Raw genomic sequence first — 21,398 nt, 5'->3', positions numbered from 1 at the left:
GCCACTAACATCAGCAAAGTCTGTGTATATGACTGCCTGTAAAATACAGGCCATACATTTAACTTCTGAACTCCAAAATGTGTGCTGCAAATGTAAGCCGGTAGATAGGTAGATTTTTTAGTTCATCAGAAAATCTGTTTAGAAAGAAAAGGGTTGTATATTATAGGGAGATAAGGGAGCAAGTCTTTCGTTTGTTCAACACAACATTTTGGCTTTTGTCTTCTTTTGAAGTTTCATTTGCTCCGATTCACTCTAGAAATTTGCTTTCATTTGTAACAGTTTCATTGCATCTGCAAGATGTTAAAGACAATGATCCGGATTGTGAGATGACCTTTCCCTTGATGTAGTCATTTGTATTGGATGGGGGTGGTGATGACCACACGTCACCTAGTCAGCACAGCAGAGTCCTATTCATGTGGTTCTGATAGGAACAACTGCAGGACAGTGGAGATGGGGAAAGTGTTTTCTGAATTCTTAGTCATCCTAGGAGGAGTGGCTGAAAAAAAACAACCCTGATGGTGATGCTTCAGGTGGTGCATAGAGAACTCCTGGATAATGCTTTCCTAACCACAGCTGTGCTTTTGGACCACCTTTTGCAGAAAATGCTTCCCAGAGTGAGCTGCGAGATCTGCTTTCAGAGTTCAACCTTTTGAAACAGGTGAACCATCCTCATGTCATCAAACTTTACGGAGCCTGCAGCCAAGATGGTAAATATTTGAAGCTCATTATTTGGATGAAAACTGTGAAATAGGAGATAAATAGCAGTCCGTTGATGGGTTTGGACCATTGAGTTTATAAACAAACACCTTTAAAATATGCTGCTGACTAAAACAAATAAGGGTATATAAGTAAAGTAACATTGAAGGGAATAGAAAATGCCAATTTAGTCTAACTAAGCATTCTTTTGATGGGTATCTTCAGTGTTCATTTTGAATCTATCTTGAAATCAACAGTTGTACTACCAGTTGTCTTCCTGACAATTTATATTCTTCTATTGCATTGATGCTCAGTACACCTTTTCAAAAATTGATTATTTCTTAAAGGCAAAGTGGTCTTTTCATTATGGTTACTATTATTCACCCTACAACTACTTCAGTGCCTGAGTTCAGAGAGTGACATCTCTTTTTATTAACTACTGATCCCTCTGTTAAAATATACCTTGATGGTTAGACTGACATCTTGGTTTTCCTGTTGTTTCACAAAACTTCTTCACAAGACAGATATATTAAAAGCCACAGTCACTGCGAAGTATATATTAAGTATACTTTTTTAACTTCCAGTTTTCATTGCTGTGCATAGGAATTGATCTGATTAATTTCTGTTCACATTAAGTGAATTTTCACAGCAATATTATCCTCATTTTGTGTCTCTAATTGTCATCCTTCTCACTTAAAGACTTGGTGATTTTTGCAGCCTATGATTACAGTATATATGTAGCAACTACAGGCTAAGGCCTGCCTTTTTTTGCCCACCCAGTTCTGTTGCAGATGGCACTATTAGTTATAGGCAGAGAATATAATTCAGGATTGAGTCATCTCTGAGTCTCAGAAAGGTAATGAACCAGCAGGGCAGGATTTGTTTTTTTTCTTTTTAGTACAATGCATCTTTTCATCCCTAAGGAAGTGAACTGTCACTGAGTCACAGGCTTTTAAACAATATCCAGCTAATTCATTGGTGTATGGAGTGGGAGGGTTTTAATAGAGCAGGCAAATGTCTTTAGCATTAAAACTCATGTGGGTAACGGGGAGGAGAAACTAATGGATTGAAACGTCAGACTGTTTTTAAGCACTCTGAAAAGGCTCCTTAAATACAGCGCTGGAATTAGCAGATGATTTGTGAGCTCAGCATCATGCTCTACAGGAAAAAATTTGGCTTTTTATCTATTTATCCATTTTAGAGTTCTTCTAAGTTAGGCTGTTTCACAGACCTGATTTTTATGAAGGTTGTCTTTATTCAACCTCAAATTATCCAGATGAGGGAGCAGGTTACTGCCTGAATTGTGGCTCGATTTAAGCTGCAGTCTGCTTATAGAGAATATAAGCTAGAAATATTTCAGTGCCTTTTATCTTGAGCACAAAGGTTTCTGGAGCCTCTGACTGTTACAAATAATGTGTTGATTTAGAAGAGGTTTTTCTGGAGAAAAACGGGAAAAAAAAAAGCCTACCTTTTAATTGCTAACTTACCAGTGTGTGTGTTTATTCCAGGCCCGCTCTATTTAATTGTGGAATATGCTAAATATGGCTCCTTGCGCAGTTTTCTCAGGGAAAGTCGAAAAGTGGGACCAAGCTACGTGGGTAGTGATGGCAACAGAAATTCAAGTTACTTGGATAACCCCGATGAGAGAGCCTTAACCATGGGAGATCTGATATCATTTGCATGGCAGATATCAAGGGGAATGCAGTACCTGGCAGAAATGAAGGTAGAGTTGTGTGATAGTGATGTGAGCACGTCCTTGTGGCAGTGGTGTGTTCCTCTAGAAGGAGCATAAATACTGTTGTTGGTTTTCTTTCAAAAGCTTGTCCATCGTGACTTAGCAGCCAGGAATGTTCTGGTGGCGGAAGGGCGCAAAATGAAGATTTCTGATTTTGGCCTATCCCGTGATGTCTATGAAGAAGATTCGTATGTCAAGAGGAGCAAGGTACAGTGCACGTTAGTAGAAGTAGTGAGAATTATTGCCCCATCAAGTGAAGGGATTTATACCAAAGTAACTAGTGGGGCAGTAGCAGTGTACTGTCCTCAAGTTGCTATTACCTCGTCCATTTCTTCGTTCTCATTTGTAAATATGCTCTTTAACTTCCTCACTCACCAACAAAAAGAACTGATTTCTAATTTGTAAAAGTTAGTTGCAGTAAACAGAAGGGCTGTGATGATATTTAAGGCTTTGATCTGACATGCCAAGAAACGCTGACAGAGCTGGAACTGTTCAGCCTGGAGAAAAGAGGGCTTAGTGGGATCTTTCTGACGTGCAGATACAGATAGGAGGCAGGAGACAAGACTGAGCCATGCTCTCAGAGCTGACCACTGACAAGGATAAGAGGCAAAAGACACAAATTTAAACAATAAAATTTCTGTTTAAATTAAAACTAGAAGAAAGAAAAAGCCTTTTTAAGCCTGACAATGTTCAAGCACTGGAACAGGCTGCCCAGGCAGTCACAGTCCTTGGGCATATTCAAAACCTAACTGGAAGTGTTCTCGAGAAGCCTGCTATAGCACATCCTGCTCTGGGCACAGGGATCGGACTAGGTGACCACCAGGGGTCCCTGCCGACCCCAGGGATTCTGTCTACCCATGAAAAGCTGCAGGCCAATTCATAAATGTTAGGATGAAATCTGCTGTATTTTGTTGTCATTCATTGCAGGAGATGTGCTCATTAACCTACTTACAGGTAGAGCACGGCCCATTTTAAATTATGTGGACTTTCTCATTTATCCAGCTCCTCAGCGCACTGCTTGAAAAGAAGAAATGAATAAATCCACCATTTTTCTCCCCCTTCCTGATTAAACATATGAACACTTTGTTGAAGCTTTGTTGAAGTTCAGGGTTTAAAAACTACATTCAGTTTCTACTAAACCTTCTTTTTGGGAATTATCACATTTATCTGGATGACTTGAAGCAAAGCTCCTTCTGGAAAATTCTTCCATACATATGAAAGATACCAAATCTTAATCAGCATGATAGATCACAGACTGCGGAATCTGGTAATGCTTCCTGTCAAAGATTATTTAAAGCAGTTTTATTTTGCCTCCCATTGTAAATGATGATCAGGTGCCTAGATACAGTTCTGTCTGCTTGCAGTACACAGCAGCATTCAGCATGCCATATAGCATAGTATCATAGAGCTGTTTGAGTTGGGAGGGACCCTGAAAGGCCATCTAGTCCAACTCCGCTCCAGTGAACAGGGACACCTATATCTTGATCCAGGTGCTCAGAGTCATGTCCAGCCCGACTTTGAATGCCTCCATGACCAGGACATCCATCACATCATCATTTAATCATTTAATCATATCATCATATTGTTTCCTCTGAAGGATTTTGGAAAATGGATTTGTTGGAAATCCCCCATAAGACTTTGGAAAGGAAATTTGTTGGAAAGATGATGAGGTCCACTTGTCGAATCACATCTCCGCTTCTCAAAAAGAAATAGTTGGGGATAATAGCTTTGAGATGAAGATGATGAATTAAAACTTGCTATTTGTTTATTTTTTAAATATATATATATCAAAATACTGTCAAATACAGCAATCCAAATCCTGCTTTCTGCATGTTTGTGTACTGCCACTGACATCAGCAGAACAGCATTTACATCTCACACTGAGGCCAGACTGTGATGTGCAATCTGCTAACGCTGCTTTCTACTGACTGTTTATAAGATCAGCATTGTTGGTTCAGTTCCCTCTATGACTCAATATGGAAGAGCTGCCAACAGAAATTTTTTGCATGTGAGAGTTGTATCATTTAAGGAAAATATTTCTGTAAATACTGCAAATTTTATGTTTAGCTTTTCCTCTTATGTGTTTGGGTGTTTTTTTTTTCCAGTTAACGGTGCTGTTTGTGCTATTGTTATGTTAAGTCAAAGTAAGCTGCAGAGAAAATGACCTTTTGAAGATGTGATCATACACAGAAAGGGCTTTGCCACACGCATGTGTTCTATGGACTGGTTGTTTGGTGCTTTGCCAGTGATGCATTTACATAAATGCAGTTTCTTTCTTGGGACATTCATGTCACGAAAGGTTATTTTCTCTTTGCTTCAGAGACACTCATCACTACACGGCTTAACACATCATCTGTCAGCTTGTATGAAGAATGAAACTGAGTAATTTTACAGAACTCTTACAATTATTCTCTTTTTCTTATGCACTCCTAAATCATTCTGTCCCATGACAAATTAGTAGAGCATGAAGAGAGTATATGTTACAGTTGTGAAAAATTAGTTAATAGGTTGGTATTTCACTTAGAAGCATGACTCTAACCAGTAATTCATATACTTTTATTTTTAGGGCCGGATACCTGTTAAATGGATGGCCATAGAATCCCTATTTGATCATATCTATACAACACAAAGTGACGTGTAAGTGTAAATTCTGTGATTATGTATGGTTTATGCATTTGTTTGAGGAGGTAGGGGAGGAAGTAACAATAATGTGCACAGAAGCCAAAGCTCTTTAACGCTTACACAGCGTTATAGAAGTTACTTAGATATATAATTCCTGCCTAATTCAATAGGGGTTGCAGCTTTGTGTGTGAGGTGATTGCCTTTAAAGATGCAGACAAAAATCATGAATCTTGGTTGTCAGTGACAGCAGCTGAACCCATTATGCCCCGTTCTCATTCACCACTTGTCTTTAACATCAACTAGCAGATACAGGACAGGGTTGATAGGGATAGGTGTTATGTCTGACTTCACTCCAGTTCAAATTGGTGACATAATTTCAATTAATTTTAATGACAACCAGCTTACGCTTTAGGAGAGCAATCTGGTTCCAGCACCAAGATGCAACCTCATTTGCATCATTACGGAAACTAAATTCCTGAAGATGTGCTCCTTCGTCACTGCTGATGACAAGGCTGCAGAACTACTACAGCTAGGCTGTTCTCACTGCCTGGTGAGGAAGGAGCCTAACAGAGGAGTGTTTGTACACATTTAACTTAGGATCACATCCTTTCATATTCCTTTCTCCCTGGGATGAATAGTGGTTGTGACCAGACTGCAGGCAGACACCGTCAAACAAAGCATTACTTGTTTAGGAGAAAAATCTCCAGGGGATTGCAAAAGCAGCAGCAGTTGCTCCTGATTTTCTGCCAGGTAGCATGTTGGATATCTTCCAAATAACCCTTGAAAGACTAATGACTAATACACTATTTTCATTGAACTCAAACAGCATAAGACATTCTGATCTCAATGACATTTCACTGGGGAGGAAAACACTTCGATGACAGCAGTATCTGCAAATAGGAACCTTTCAGTATTTACTTTTTATTCACCTTTTAATCATTTCTCCACAGCTGAGAAAAGTTTCAGTGAAATAAAGTATTTTGCTCAACTGGAAAATTCCCTACAATATGAATTTGCCAAGTATTTCTATATATATATATATTTCATTTGGATTAGGAAAAAAGTAGGTGCAACCCTTGGGAGAACATCACTTTTCATTAGGCATGTCTATAGGTTTTTCCCTGATATTTTCCTTTCCTGCTCATATGATCTCTTGTGCTAACCTTGTTTCTCTACAGCGAGTTTCCCCAGAGAATTTTTTTTTTAAAAATTAAAAAATAAAATAAAAAAAAATCCTAAAACTTAAAAAAAACATCTTAGACTCTGCAGAACTGGTTTAGGGGCAGAACAGTTCGTGTAGAACCACAGAAGGGTTGAGCTGGAAGGGAGGATCTCACAGCTCCAGCCCCTTGCTGTGGGCTCCTTTTAGTGTTAGAGAATCACGTTCTATGGAAATATTACTTCTGAATAGTCCTTACTGCTTGTGTTGATGCAGTTATATTTTGGGTGACCATGTATTAATATAGTCAACAGCTATTCCAGTGTGCTATTGTTTTTTTTTTTCTCATGCTCTATACTTCAGTTTTCTTCATCCTAAAGCCTTTCTGTGTAGTTAGTGGTTAGCTGTACTTAATAACAGTATCACTTGCCAGCCTTTACAAAATCCCTTTTTGATCCAGAGGTCAGTGACATCATTTATTCATCAATAGAAAGTGTCATGGCAATTTGTTTCATCTCCCATTCTTCTTCCTTCGCTACTTAGTTTGTATAACAACTTGAAACACATTGCAGAGTTCTGTTGTTTTATTCTAGGAAGCCCATTTGCTAAACAACTTCAGTTAATGAAGAAATTGCTCATCCGATCCCTCCTTTCACATTCTGAACAATCTCTCTTTAGCAGAAGAGGTGGGCTTGAAAAATAAAATCTGCCACAATACTGAGTTAATTTGAATGAGTGATGTGCAGTATTACAACCTGAAGGCAGAGCAAAACTGACTTTAAAAAGGGCGTGAGGCGGTGTATTAATAAAGTATATCAGAATGTTATGAATATTCATTAGCTTTCAGGAATGTGAGGAGCGATTAAAAATTAATTCAATTAATTGCATCAGGGAGAACAGCTGCTGCACACCATTTAGGACTGTGTAAAAATGGTCATTTGGCTTCTCTGCTCAGTTTGAAATTATTACTGCTCTACTTTTGGGTCACCGTTTTTCTCTGATGTGTCAGGGCAAAAGAGCAGGACAGCAGTTGGAAAGAGGTGAGTTGTGTCGCTACATGTCCCTTAGGTTTGGAATTAGGCGTGTAACCCTTCATAAAATCTCCTTATAAGTGGAGCTATCACAAAAATTACCCAACAGTGAGAGGACAAAAGCGAATATTTGTCATCAGTTGTAAGTATCTTTGCTTCCAGGCGCATCCCATTGAGTATCCTTCATAAGTGAGAGACACTGTTGGCTGGCAATTGTGGAAATCTGGTGGCCCTGCCAGGCAGGGGGGTTGGAACTTCATGATCCTTGAGGTGCCTTCCAACCCAGGTCATTCTATAATTCTATGATTCTGAATATCCAAATTCTGGCAAGTTCTCTTGGTCAGGCAGATTCCAGCACTCTGTAGCTTTTTTTGTGTGTGTCTGGATTAAGCTTCCAGTAAAGGAAGATAAACTATTTCTCCGTCTCTTTTCTTGCCTTGTCCTTCAAGATGGACTAATTTAATCTACATATTCTCAACTCACTGAAAAAAATATCTTGTTTTTGCCTTTGAGGCCATCAACAAAACAGGTTAAAAAATTCACCCTTCTTTCCGTTCATTTCATTTCATTTCCTCTGTTTTCTGTTCTGTGTTAGATTGTATTTTAGCCATCTGATATTTCCATGACAGATGATTCCCTTTGCCTTCATGATCTCACAGGGCACCTGACTTCAAAGGTGCAGCTTGTGACTGAAATAACCAGCTTCTTCATATAAAGAAACACAACCTCCTATTTAAGATGGCAAAACAGTCCCTTGGTAAATGGATAAACCAGCTTCAGTAAATTTAGACAGTTATGTCTGATGGGGACCACAGGTGTTAATTTGGATATAACCAGTGGAAAACAGAGGCACTTCCAGAGCAAGAAGCAGCTTTTGTGCTGGAGCACCGAGTGCTCTTTCTGCTGTCTACAGAAGATGGGCTGTCCTGGGACACGGTTAGCTTTTGGCAATGGATAAAGGAGAGGAAGCCCTTGTCTCTACTATCTTGGTTCTTAATCTCTATAATGAACGGTATTTGTGAACCCACGTGTTCCTGTATGCATCTCTAAGGACCCACTGGCTCACAATGTCTTGAATTTGGTTGGGTTCTCAAAACACTTGAAATTGATTTATTGGGTGAGAGCCAAACCAGGCTCTTGAAACTTATTACTGCTTGTTTTCTCTTTTACAGATGGTCGTTTGGAGTTCTGCTCTGGGAGATTGTAACTTTGGGAGGCAATCCCTACCCAGGTATTGCTCCTGAAAGACTCTTTAACCTCCTAAAAACAGGCTATAGAATGGAGAGACCAGAAAACTGCAGTGAAGAAATGTAAGTACTCGATAAGTTTCCAAAAACTTATTGAATAAAATAATTGAATAAATAAATAAAAAGTTTGAATAAGTGTCACAGAAATATTTGTCTATCTCAGAAGTAGAATCAAAATAAGTACTACTCAAAAGAAAGTAATGAAATTAATGAACAGTAAAACACAGCAAATGAATTACCAACTGAATGCCTGCAGCTGCATCCAAAATATTTGTGGGCTGTTGAATAACACATTTTGCCAATCAGTGGAAACAATTTGAGTATTCTTAGCAAATCCGTTTGAGTATTCAAGCTTGGAGTGAGAATGGGAATTTCATGAATCAGTGGTAGCTGAAACAGTGAAGAAAATGGGGTTTTTTGGGGTTCACTTTAGCAAATAACATAGGTGTTCTACCCTTAGTTGTTATTATTAATTGTCTACTTGTCCTGGCATTACATAGGAGAAAAGCCAGAAGTCTTGAAGGTAACCTTGAAAGGAGAAAATTTCTGTGGCTTGATTAACCCAGTGCCATTCCTTTTCTGTCTGGGGACAATCTGTATCATTATCTGTTTATTTATTAAAACACTCTCAGTGTGAAATAGCTCCTCCTCCAGGTTCTTCACAGCATTTGGAAATGAGACATGGTTTTATATTTGGCCTGTAAATCTGATCATGCTTAGGACCTACTAGACAATTAACAGCCTATGTTAATAGGCAATTAATTGCAACACTATGGTGTTTCCTTTGACTGATTTTTAATATGAAGGATACTTTGTTCCCATCTGGGTTAAGAAAACTCAGCATATAATTATCCTTTTTGTTCATATGCAGTACATAGTGATAAACTATTAAGGGGTTCTAAATTAGGGGCAGAATAGAAGTTTACAAATTTCACTTGCAAATATCCTCCAACAAGTATTTTTTGTTTATACATCCCAGCTCAGCAGGGAACAGGACCTCTTTCCTCTTTTCTCCAACATGTATTACAGCATTGATGCTCCTTAGGTTAGGCAATCTGACCATGTCTGAAGGTTTTTTTTCTATTCAGTTTCTGACTACTTGAGATATTTTGGATTTACTCAGATTTTTTTCTGATGATCTTTTAGAGCCCTTTGAGGGGTCATATTCTTAAGTTGCATTCTCATAGAGTCAAGTAATATAAAATCAGGAACAAGGGAAAAAACACAGTGCTTTTCAAGAGCTTGCTGTAGCTTCTACACTCAATTAACTCCTCAGGTAGAACAGTTTTCTAACTAGAGTGCTTAGCCTTGAAAACTGGAATGGCACACTGGGTTGGGGAGTTAAGCTTCTGAAGCCTAGAATAAAAATAGATGACAAAATAGCAGTAATAGAAGCAATCAAAAGAATGTTAATTTGTACCAGTACTCTTAGGTAATGTTCAGATTTTTGACATAAACGTGTTTTCCATGTTTTGAGATGCATGACCATGATATTCCAATGTCTTCTAAGTCATATGTAAGCAAAATTAATTTGAAATCTGCCATGCTGCTATGTGTGAGGCAGCCCTCTGAGAAGGCGGAGATAATCAACCTTAGTCTGCAGCCCTGCAAGGACAGCCAAACACACCATCATTTAAATTCATAAACACTTAAGAAAATAGAAGCCCATTCTTGTACATAATGTAACATAAAGTTTGATGTAAATTGAGTGGCTTTGATGTTAAAGCTGTGTTTAAATGATTTGAGCAGAATCCTGACCCACTTATAAATGATTTTTTTCTGTTTCATGGGGGATCAACAGGTACAACCTGATGTTGCGCTGCTGGAAGCAAGAACCAGATAAAAGGCCAACATTTGCTGAGATCAGCAAGGAACTGGAGAAAATGATGGTGAAGAGTAGGGTAAGTGGGCGCAAGCATGAGGTTTTGAAACCTTTTCCAATCATCTGAGTTTGAGTGTACAGAACGAACAATCTGCTTTTATCTTAATACTGATAATTACTCTTCAGCAAGCTTTAAGGCATTTAAACACCTAATTTATATCAAATGAATCCAGACTTTTGAAAGCAGTACTACCTTGTAGAGCGGCTTTGGAAACTTCAGCCTTACGATCCCCATGTCTAATGACAAAGCTGGACTGTACAAGCTGGCAAATTTCCTGGCACGTTCAGTATAATTAAAAACAAAGCCAATCCAAAAGAGAGAGAAAAAAAAAAAGGAGTCATTTTTCTCTTGCCCTTGATATTATATTTGTTGTATATTCAGCAGCGTGGGTGTAAACGTGTGAAGCTTTCTGGTTAATCTGAATATTTGTTTTTAGAACAGCAAAAGCTTTATGTGGCAATGTTTACACAGCTCTAATTTTCTGTGTAATTACGTAACAGCTTTTGCGAAATGATGAGATTACTTGAGTACCTCTCCTTCAAACTTATATGTGTATAGGACACATATACAGTGCATAACAGGAACTAAAGGTCAAATGAATCAGCTAGCAAAGCCCATAAGCTTCTTGGTCTTGCTATCGATGAGCAGAATAAAGTAAGGGAAGTAACCAAAGGCGCTGTACTTGCAGAAAAGAGCAGCCTAGTCTAGTGCTACGAGTACTATCAAAGGTGTATGTGTAGACTTTACACCCAAGAGGTAAGACTGCCATTTACTTTAACCTAACTTTTTATGTCTTTGTTTCTTAGGACTACTTAGATCTTGCGGCTTCCACCCCTTCTGATTCCTTACTTTATGATGATGGGCTCTCAGAAGAGGAGACACCTCTCGTGGACTGTAATAATGCTCCCCTCCCTCGAACCCTTCCTTCCACATGGATTGAAAACAAACTCTATGGTAGAATTTCACATGCATTTACTAGATTCTAGCAACACAAAACAAAAGATTTCTCTTCTGCACTGTTCTCAGACTCTGTAACCCCATTACAGTGTTTCTTGTCTGAACGAAGCCAATCAAAATTTGCTTGGAAGCTTCTTTTGGGCTTTTTTTTGTTTGTTTGTTTTGTTGTTGTTTTTTGGTTTTTTTTGTTTTTTTGTTTTTTCTTTTGGTAAATGTCAGAGTTTGCATCAGGATCATCCTTTAGTCATTTTGCAGCTGTGTTTAAAATAAACATTTTGAAAAGGATGTGAAAATAAGTAAAATGACTAGATATCATACAATTAAAAAAAAAATCAGGGAAGTATTCTCAGGGGAAATAGAAAATGCTAATGAGGATCTAATTCAACAATCCTGTTCGGGGGGGAACCAGGAACGTTTCAAGTATGTTAGATTCTGCACCTCTAATTTAAGCAATAGACCTTTTTTTTATATATCACTTTTTTTGTCACAGCTAAATGATAAAACCCATCTGCAGTGTTTCTACTTTATCAAGATGGATTTCTAAATTTCAGCTGCTGTTAAGGTACTCTGGATCCGTAAGCTGCAGTGTCTATTTAATGTGTCATAGAAAGAAATCAGAGTACTATATACAGAAGGTAAAAATGCTGTATATAAGTATTATATACAGACCAAATCGACACGTAAAGTCCTTTGAAGAGTGAACTGATAATGTGCATTTTGAAAGTACTCGGCTGTTTTCACGTCCTTTGGTTCATGATGAAAATGTTGGTACTAAATTCTGATTGAAGGATGTAGCAAGTGTTTTTAAAAAGAACATATGCTTTCATATTGTGATGGTGAGATGGACAGTAAAAATGGTTCTTGCCAAAACTCCTACATTTTGTCTCCTGATTAAATATTCTACACCTTTTTAGACATACACTCACATGATAGATTTTTTTTTTTTTTAAATCATTCTTCAGGCGGTATGACTTTTGAAAAGTTGGATCTATTAGCTTAAAAGTTACCGTATATACCTGGCTTTGGGCCTGTTATTAACGCATACCTCAGCTATAGTTTCCTTTAGTAGGTTTCCCCAGGCTCACGTTCACTTTGGGATGCTCACTCATTGGCCAGATTGTAAAAAGAAGGCAGTAACAAAAAGATCTGCCACTGAGATGGATGGCGGATGCTGAATGCGTAATAAGCAACATACAGATTTCTGCTCTTGCAAATCTCAGCCCTGGTGTAGGTGTCTCCTGGCACAGCAGGGTCAACGTGGTGCTAAGCACTCTGCTTCCAACACGGTGATCCCTCGTGCCTCGCCTGAGAAGCATTACAGGGACTCAGTGCAAATCATGAAGTTCTTTAAATACATGCTTAAATGCTGGATGAGTGCTCAGGACTTTGACCAAGTTGTGCTCCTGGGATCTTCCAAAATTAAGCAGGGGATCCCTGCTGAGGGGATGAGAGTAACTCCAAAATCTCATTCGAGCCAAAGGGAGGGTAACTGTTTAAGTAAGTGGAAATAATCTGTCATTGGAATGAACTTTGGATACTGTCCCAAATAGGCTGATCAATTCTTGGAGCACTTCCTGTACAGCAAGAACATCCTCTGACAAAGCAATATATTGCTTCACGATCACTAAAAAAGAAATTGATGGAAAAGTCGGAGTCTTATCAGAAGAAAAATTATTAGCTTCTATTATGCACACGTGCATGCGCACCTTTTTTTTTTTTTTTTTTCTATCAAGAAAGCACTTTATTTTTTTTTTTTCAGGATTTTGCCTACATCTGAATTTATGCTTCAGGGATTTTGAAACATCATTTATACGAATTGATTTGGGACAAAATCCAGTGGACTGGCTTAATATATTGAAGGGAGTTTTGCCAAGGGCCTTACTGTCTGCACATGAAGTTATGGTTCTTCAGTGCAGAAAAAATTATCTGTTTTCATTTTTAGGCATGTCATACCCGAACTGGCCTGAGGAGAGTCCCGTTCCACTCACAAGATTCGATGGCACTAACTCTGTGTTTTCAAGATATGCAAATGATAGTGTATATGCTAACTGGATGGTTTCACACTCAGCGGCAAAATTTGTGGACAAGTTTGATAGCTAAAATTTTCTTTGTGAAAGGTAATGGACTCACGAGGGGAACAAACATGCAAAGAATGGAAAGTCCATTGGCTCGTTCTTTGTACAGTTGACAACCTTTAGACTGGCAAACTCTTTTATTGGTAGTCTTTAAAGTGTGTTATTCATGCTGGAAGCTATAATGGGTGATTTCCCCTTTCAGAAAGCATATCAAGCTGGATAAGAGTTGTAGTTCCAGTACTTCTTTTTAGATTGCCACTTTGCGTAGGGTTCCATTTGCCAACTTCTTACTGCAAATGGCTCTGCACTTCATCCTCACAGTTTTTTAGATTAACCATCCTGTATTACAACCTTACTGGATGGGGAAATGTACTTGAACTGCTACTTTTATGGTGGCTGTTGGCATACAACCTCTTGATCTAAGTAGGAAGCACAAATATATGGAAGGGAGGGGGGAAACACGCTCCCAAGCTACTGATATTGCTATCAGATGAGAAGGGTTACAATGATGTTGGCGCTAACGAAGCCTGTATCTTGGTTTAGAAGCAAACATTAAGTAACTCAATAGAGCACTTGAGATTCAACATTTGAAGTCTTGTAAAGTGTATTGTCTTGTCTTAATGAGAAGAGAGTTTGTTTTATTAGTCTTAATTGCTCTTACCTTTAGCACAATGGAGATAAATTTAATACAAGATATGCTGTATAGGCTGAAGGCAATCAAGAGTGTTCATCTGACACGATTTATTTTCCATCATATACATCTTACTAATGTTAAAACGTATGACCTTGTACAATCACAGTTCCTTTTATGAGTTCAATTTGGACTGTATAGGATTTTTTAGTCTGAATTAAAGTAAAGAGATTTTGTTTGCATTCATGTTCAGTGGGTTGGAGTCCTCCTCTCAGATCTGAATTGGATACACTGCCATGCACAGAACACTGCCGTGACACAGCTCCAATCAAACCAGTTATCTCAAAAGCTATGAGTAAGCAACACTTGCACAGTAAAAGCGGTCTATTACTCTACTGTTAATGAACCCATGCCAAGAAATTGTCATCTGGATTTGTTAAGGTGAAATATAAAAACATGTGCCTACGACACTGTGTTGATATTGAGGAGAATGGTCTGCCTATGGGTCATGCGTTCTATGTGGAAGAGTAAATGATCAGCACTAGTTTTGTCTTTATTTGTAATCTAATATGGTTAAAGATAACTTCTGTTTCGCTACAAATGTTGGGATGTGATTCCCGAGTGACTCGTTGTTAACGTTGTGATGATTATTCTAAATAATCCAATTCTACCAAAGCTTGCTCCGATTTAGCTGTTTTCAGATGTTGTTTTGTGTACAAACCTTATGTTTCCATTAAAGTCTGTGATTTCAGAAAACAGAGAGTCAGACTGCCAAAACCCTAACGCAGGTTTTTACTTTGCACAAACTGTGATATGAAGTGCCGTGCTAGAATTGAAACTACTTCACTTTTAGGTGTCGTATTCTATTCTGTCCTGGCTTTTTGTTTGTTTCATTTTGCCCAGTCCTTTCCACATTCTTTATGCTTGCAAATGGGAATTCTTTGTTAGCCTGAGCAACTAAGGCAGTAAGAGTTGGGTGGTGTTTTTAATTAATTAAGAGCTTGTGTTTATCAGCTATCTCCAGCAATGGTGCTCAGCTGGGACGCATGAAGCTGCGTTGCTCTACAGTAGGTGAGTGAGATAATGAAGTGGCAGCGGGTACAGAAAGTGTTGTCTGTCTCTGAGCCCCAGCATGAGACACAGTTGTTCCAGCCTTTAATTCCTGTGAAAAATTGCACTAAAAGTAGCCATAAATCCCACACACAAAACACACAGCTCATAGCTGTGAGACACAAATACCTACGCTAAGTACAGCTCTGAACAAGTATTCCCCCACCCAAGTAATTTTGACTTAAATGTCATCAGGAAATGCATTACTGCTTCCAAGTGTTTGTAATATGAAATAATTTGATGGCTTCTTTTGTCTTATCTGCGCACACTGTTTTTGCAGACGTTTCCCTTGAAGTGTTTCCTATTTGTGCTGTATTTCTGCAAGATGGAAAGGTGAGGGTTTTGTTTCGATTCCCAGTTAAGTAAGCAAATCTGCTTCCCACATGGAGAAAAAAGTGGTGTGCAGATGATGACTTCCATCAGTGCCAGAAGTACTCAGGTAGTTGGCTGCCCTGAGCAGTGTGAACCCGAAGGGAACAAATGACTCATCTAAAATACAGGTTGGACGGAGTATTTCTAAAGATGGCTTTTTCTAAATACCAGCTGAGCTGACGTGGTTCTGTGCTTTGAGTTGGGACAGGTGGGGGAAAGGGTGAATCTTACGGGCCCTTTCAGTAAGTACAAGTAAATTGTCTTAATGTTCAATTCTACAGCCTTTGACAGAGTACTCAGAAAACAAAACAAAACAAAACAAAACAAAAAACAACCAACCCAAAACTGAACGAACAAAATTGCTATTAATTTTGAAATCCTGCTTCCAAATTCAGCCCATCTGAAAGCCCTGAAGCTCTTCCTGCAGCTACAACTACAGTTTTATAATGAAGTAGATACAAATATGAATTCTAGCAGCATCACCTCCTAGGTATCGATAGGCAGCAAACCCCATAAATAAGGAGCAGGATGACAGAACCACAAGATGGTGTGGGATGGAGCTGGCCTAGAAGATCATCTGCTCCCAGCTCCCGCACCATGGGCAGGGGTGCCTCCCACCAGACCAGGTGCCCGGGGCCCCATCCAGCCTGGCCCTGAATGCCTCAATTCACCCGCAGCTTCTCTGGACAGCTGTGCCAGTGCCTTCACTCTCGGAGTGAAGAATTTCCTCCTTGTGGCTAAGCTCAGTCTCTTCTCTTTCAGTTTAAAGCCATTCCCCCTTATCACTACCTGCCCATATAGAAAGTTGGCTCTTCTCCTCTTTATAAGCTCCCTTCAAGTACCGGAAGGCCACAATGAGGTCTCCCCAGAGCCTTCAGGCTGAACAAGCTCATCTCCCTCAGCTTTCCTTAATAGGAGAGGTGCTTCAGACCTCTGAGCATCCTCACGGCCTCCTCTGCAATGAATGAATGGACTTTCACTGCTTAAGTTATTATTCTGATAAAAAAGAACACTATGGTACTCCAAAGTTGTATAAAAGTATTTAAAATATTAATTAGAAAACCTAAGTGGCCAGCTGTTCAATCCTGCTGCATCTGACTTCATATAACTAAGTACTCCCCTGAAGTTAGTGGAATCATTCATAAATAAGTTATCAATAAATACTTGCTGGTCTCTGTTAAAGCATTCCAATGCTCTGCTGGCAAATTGACGCTACAGGCCAATTGGTAATGGTATGTACAGTGTTAAGAGTCATGCAGCTGTATTTCACGTGCCAAGAAATAGGGTAAGATGCTTATTTCACATCTGCACAAGTCTTCTGTGTTCAAGTCACTGTGGCATAGCACTGTCTGTAATGGTCTCTTGTATTTCCAAGGTGCCATAAAAAAGGAAGCATAAAGTCGGAGACGTGTGCGGGGTGGGAAAGAAGTGCCATTTTCTCATCCTCTCTGCAAGAGGCTGTTATTAAAGTACGATTATTTCTTATCTTCAGAAAGAGAAAAATAGAGCAGCCCTGCTGGAAAACACATCCTTTGGAATGGCGCAGATCTTGACACGTGTTTCAAAACCTGAAAGTGGAGGACAGTGGGAAATGTAAATAATCACATCTGGAGCCCTAATTCCAGAATTGTGTGTGCAAAACAATTCCTTATTGGATGCTGCAGGGACATGACTTCACGTTTTTCCCAGTGCTGGTGCTGGGAGTGGTTGTGGAATTACTGTCTACCACACCAGCACCATGCTGTGGGACAAGGGGTCAGCAGATGACTGCAGAGAACACTTAAGCATGGTCTCTCCCTTTTTCCTCTCTGCATTCACCACACTGTTCCCTTAGCTGGGGAGGAACAAGGACTTGCCCACAGGAGAGGCTTCTGTATGCTAAAGACAGCAGGGATGGGAGGATCTGAGATGGTGAGATGAGAGGGAGCCCATCTTTATCTTACACTCTGCAGGCTGGGTTCCCCAGAGCTAAGTACGACCTGACAAGGTGCTGGCTGGGCAGAGGAGACTGAGGACAGAAGTCCTGGCAGCCAGGCACAGAGGCACAGCAGGACCTGCCAGAAGACCTTACTGACTCAGGGCTGGCTGGCAGGGAAGAATAAGAACATTTGTAAAGCACACAGTGTAATAAAAGTATTCTGACCTTCTTTCTTAGAAACACAGGATGGCCAGGGTTGGAAGGGACCTCAAGGATCATCAGGCTCCAACCTCTCTGCCTCAGGCAGGGCTGCCAACCTCCATATCTAACACCAGCCCAGGCTGCCCAGGGCCCCATCCAACCTGGTCTTGGACACCTCCAAGAACTGACAGGGCATCCACAGCCTCTCTGGGCAGCTGTTCCAGTACCTCCCCACTCTTATAGTTAAAAAGCCAACATCTCCCCCCATGGGAAGCTGCAGCTACAGGAAGCTGTTGGCGGTGGGTTCCCACAGTGCACCCATCTGCTCCTGTGGCACTGTCTGAAAGGACAATTACCTCTAGCCAGAAAGGTTTGGGTTTTTAATTTCAACAAATTCCCAGTGACAAATGGAAGGTTTAGAAATGCCAAAATAATCCTTCTGCATCAGAGATGGGTTGGAACAGGTTGCCCAAGGAGGCTGTGGATGCCCCATCCCTGCAGGCATTCAAGGCCAGGCTGGATGTGGCTCTGGGCAGCCTGGGCTGCTGGTTGGTGACCCTGCACACAGCAGGGGGTTGGGACTGGATGATGAGCACTGTGGGCCTTTTCAACCCAGGCCATTCTATGATTCTGTGTTAGCTGCAGAGATATGAACCAGATGCAGTCTGGGTTCAGCTGCAGAAGAGATATGTAAATGTTATACATAAATATCACACATAGCGTGTGTGAGTGTATATGTATATATATAGATACACACACATATACATTTTTTAATGTATATTCAGCTTCAAGATATGGCCAGCAAGATGCAAGCAGTGTTCACTGTTTGCCAAGACTTTTTTTCTTGCCTGAGAATGTCAGTGATTGATGTGACAGTGGGAGACAAGAATGATTCTTTCTGCTACAGGGTATAAATAATTGAAAGAGAGATTCTAGCCTTTAGACAGGAAGCCATTCAACCACTTAACTGGTTATTCTCTGCAGGGAGGCTTTCTCAGCAGCAGCCTGGCCCAGACATAGCAAATAGAAATGTATCGAGTTTATGCTGATTGCAACATAATTGTTTATTAAAATAAGCTAAATAAGGGAGCGAGGGTTGTTACAAAAAGGATATGTTTAACCATACAAGAGTTGTTACAAAAGGGGTATGTTGAACCATAGAGCAATGAGGGTTACTGAATCACTCGGAGTTGCTTAATTCTGCCATGTGAAAGAAGCGTTCTCGCTTTTCTCCCTGTACTGAGCAGCACTTCCTCAGGCGTGATGGCTGAGACTGCTTGGATGTTCCAAACTAATGAAGGGATAGCTTATAAATAACCAGAATATTACATTTAAAAGCACTTTAAAGATATACATGCAACAATGAGTGGTATCAGTAAGACCAGAAACAAACCTAACGTTTCATACACCGTCTCAAGTTAAGACCTAGAGGAAGGGAAAACCTTTGTGGGCAGCCATAGACAAGCCTGCGGCTAATGCCTGCCAAGGGAACAAAAAAGACTGGAGTAGATATTGTTAGAAACGAGGCAGCACAGCACAGGCAGCTGAGCTGATGAGAGGTTGCTTTGTCTCCGATTCATCTGTTGTACAAAGAAGTGAACGACTCCTCCGTATGAGCTGTTTACTGATTTGTTGGCATGGATGATCATCTCTATACAGTACCTCTGCAGAGTTCTGGTTTTCTTTTGTATGGAAGGCTGCCTTAGTTTTGCTTTTGTTTATTATCTGCCAGACAGGAACGGTAAGTACAACGGATTATTCAGTAAAGCAAATTAAAAGACCAATATACTGGACATCTTGAATAAAACAGAGAGCATCTCAGATGAAGGAAGCCCAAACAATTCTCTCTTTCCAGTAAAGATACTATGTTTTATGCAGACTTAACACTCTTCTATTAGGTTTGGGGCATGAAAGTGCAGTCTTAAGTGCAAAAAAAGGAACACAACCATAGAATGGCCTGGGTTGCAAAGGCCCACAGTGCTCATCCAGTTCCAACCCCCTGCTGTGTGCAGGGTCACCAACCAGCAGCCCAGGCTGCCCAGAGCCACATCCAGCCTGGCCTTGAATGCCTGCAGGGATGGGGCATCCACAGCCTCCTTGGGCAACCTGTTCCAGTGCATCACCACCCTCTATATAACCCCATATAACCAGGCAAAAAAATCTTGGTTATTTACACAGTTTTCTCCCAAGACAAGGAGTGAACATCAGAGAATGTACGGCTTACACCTTGTTTTCATGTACCCTGTTTTACTCTAAATGTGACTAATACTGCCTCATACTTAGAACAAACTAACTTTCTTTTTGCATCCTAGGCAGTCAACTCTGCATTTTCCAAAGAACTCTATTAGAAGTGATATTAAATGTATTATTTAATACTTTTAATGGGTTACTATTCTGCAGTTCTGGAATATTGAATGTTATGTCTTCCAGTCCAAGTCCTCCTAATCTGTTTCCCATTCTAGGAACAGAATACAGCTGCTTGGGCTTTGTTTCAGAGCTGCCTCGTAGCCGTAAAACTTGTGGCAGAATTGTCCTTTATTAGAAGAATGCCTAAAGCCCTTCTTGGTGTCACTGAAAAGAAGCTGTATAGTAAAGGTGTCTTGGAATCTTTGGAAATAAACCAAACCAATACAGAATTGCAGTGCTACCAGGCTCTATGCGTGCCATTAAGAGTTGTTCTGATGCAGTATCTTTGCAAGCTTCAAATGAGCACTGGCAGCTTGGGCACATGACCTGTGTGTCTGCCAGCAGAAAGTAAGGCCGTATGGCCAGGAAAATGATGGGCTCCATCTGTGGCTCATGGAGTGCTCCCTTCAGCAGAGTCTGGGCACTGAGCACAACTGTTTGGGATTCCCATTCGTTCCTGCTCTGCTGCAGCAGAAACCTGGGTTTGGAGTTTGTTTCCTACCATTAAAGAGCTCAGCACCATTCCATGACTGATAGTTTGGCAAGTCTGAACGAACCCTGTGTTCCAATGGGAATTTCTGAAAGGAAATAATTCGGCAGCCTAAAGCAGCAGCAAAAACAAAACAAAACAAAAAAAACACAAAAAAACAAAACAAAAAAAAAACAAACAACCCCAACCCCAGTCTGCAGCAGTTCACTTCCCCAGTGTTATGTACATTTTATAGATGTGGAGGCAGAATTTGATACTCTGGATTGTAGAGTCATAGAACCATAGAAAAGGTTGAAAAGGCCCACAGTGCTCATCCAGCTCCAACCCCCTGCTGTGTGCAGGGTCACCAACCAGCAGCCCAGGCTGCCCAGAGCCACATCCAGCCTGGCCTTGAATGCCTGCAGGGATGGGGCATCCACAGCCTCCTTGGGCAGCCTGTTCACAGTACCCAAAAAATCAGCCTCTAAAGCAGTGAAGTAAAATAGGGAGATCTTTAAAGCACCTTTAGTCATCACCAGAGGTGCCCCATATTGACAACAAAACAGTAATAGTGCCCTTTCTCCTTAGGGAGTACGCTCAAATAAGGAGCACTAAGCGTTATGTTGCTTGGTTAAGGCTCAGTAGCAGTGCCTGATGTAGAGGTTAGTGACCCTCAGTCCAGGCAGGGTCGTAGAGTCATAGAATCACTCAGGCTGGAAAAGACCTTAAGGATCATTGAGTCCAACCATGACCCAACCACGCTACCCCAATTAACAGCCCTCTGCTCAATCACGGCCCTGAGCACCACATCCCAAGGGCTTTTAAACACACCCGGGGATGGTGACAGCCCATTCCAATGCTTAGCAAGCCTTTCTGTAAAGGAGTT

At 40.4% G+C, this 21,398-nt stretch overlaps 1 protein-coding gene and 1 long non-coding RNA gene across 6 annotated transcripts in view; one reads left to right on the top strand and one right to left on the bottom strand.

Moving 5' to 3' along the window:
* The window catches only part of RET (ret proto-oncogene), a 75,066-nt gene extending 60,274 nt beyond the window's left edge, over positions 1-14,792 (top strand). For all 5 annotated transcript variants that reach the window (XM_085553817.1, XM_085553816.1, XM_015866142.2 and 2 more), the window contains 8 exons: positions 600-707; positions 2,205-2,419; positions 2,516-2,638; positions 4,998-5,068; positions 8,416-8,553; positions 10,292-10,391; positions 11,180-11,327; positions 13,273-14,792. In XM_085553817.1, coding sequence (XP_085409943.1) covers positions 600-707; positions 2,205-2,419; positions 2,516-2,638; positions 4,998-5,068; positions 8,416-8,553; positions 10,292-10,391; positions 11,180-11,327; positions 13,273-13,430 — 1,061 coding nt within the window. In that variant the 3' untranslated portion in view covers positions 13,431-14,792. The remainder of the gene's footprint in view (positions 1-599; positions 708-2,204; positions 2,420-2,515; positions 2,639-4,997; positions 5,069-8,415; positions 8,554-10,291; positions 10,392-11,179; positions 11,328-13,272) is intronic.
* The window catches only part of LOC116653627 (uncharacterized), a 36,459-nt gene that overhangs the window by 14,227 nt on the left and 834 nt on the right, over positions 1-21,398 (bottom strand). The window lies entirely within an intron of this gene.

Source organism: Coturnix japonica, chromosome 8, assembly GCF_054131305.1.
Source record: "Coturnix japonica strain WE chromosome 8, WE-NBRP24, whole genome shotgun sequence".
In the NCBI taxonomy this organism is placed as follows: Eukaryota; Metazoa; Chordata; class Aves; order Galliformes; family Phasianidae; genus Coturnix; species Coturnix japonica.
Note: the sequence above shows the minus strand (reverse complement) of the source record. Positions and strands in the feature narration are given on the sequence as shown.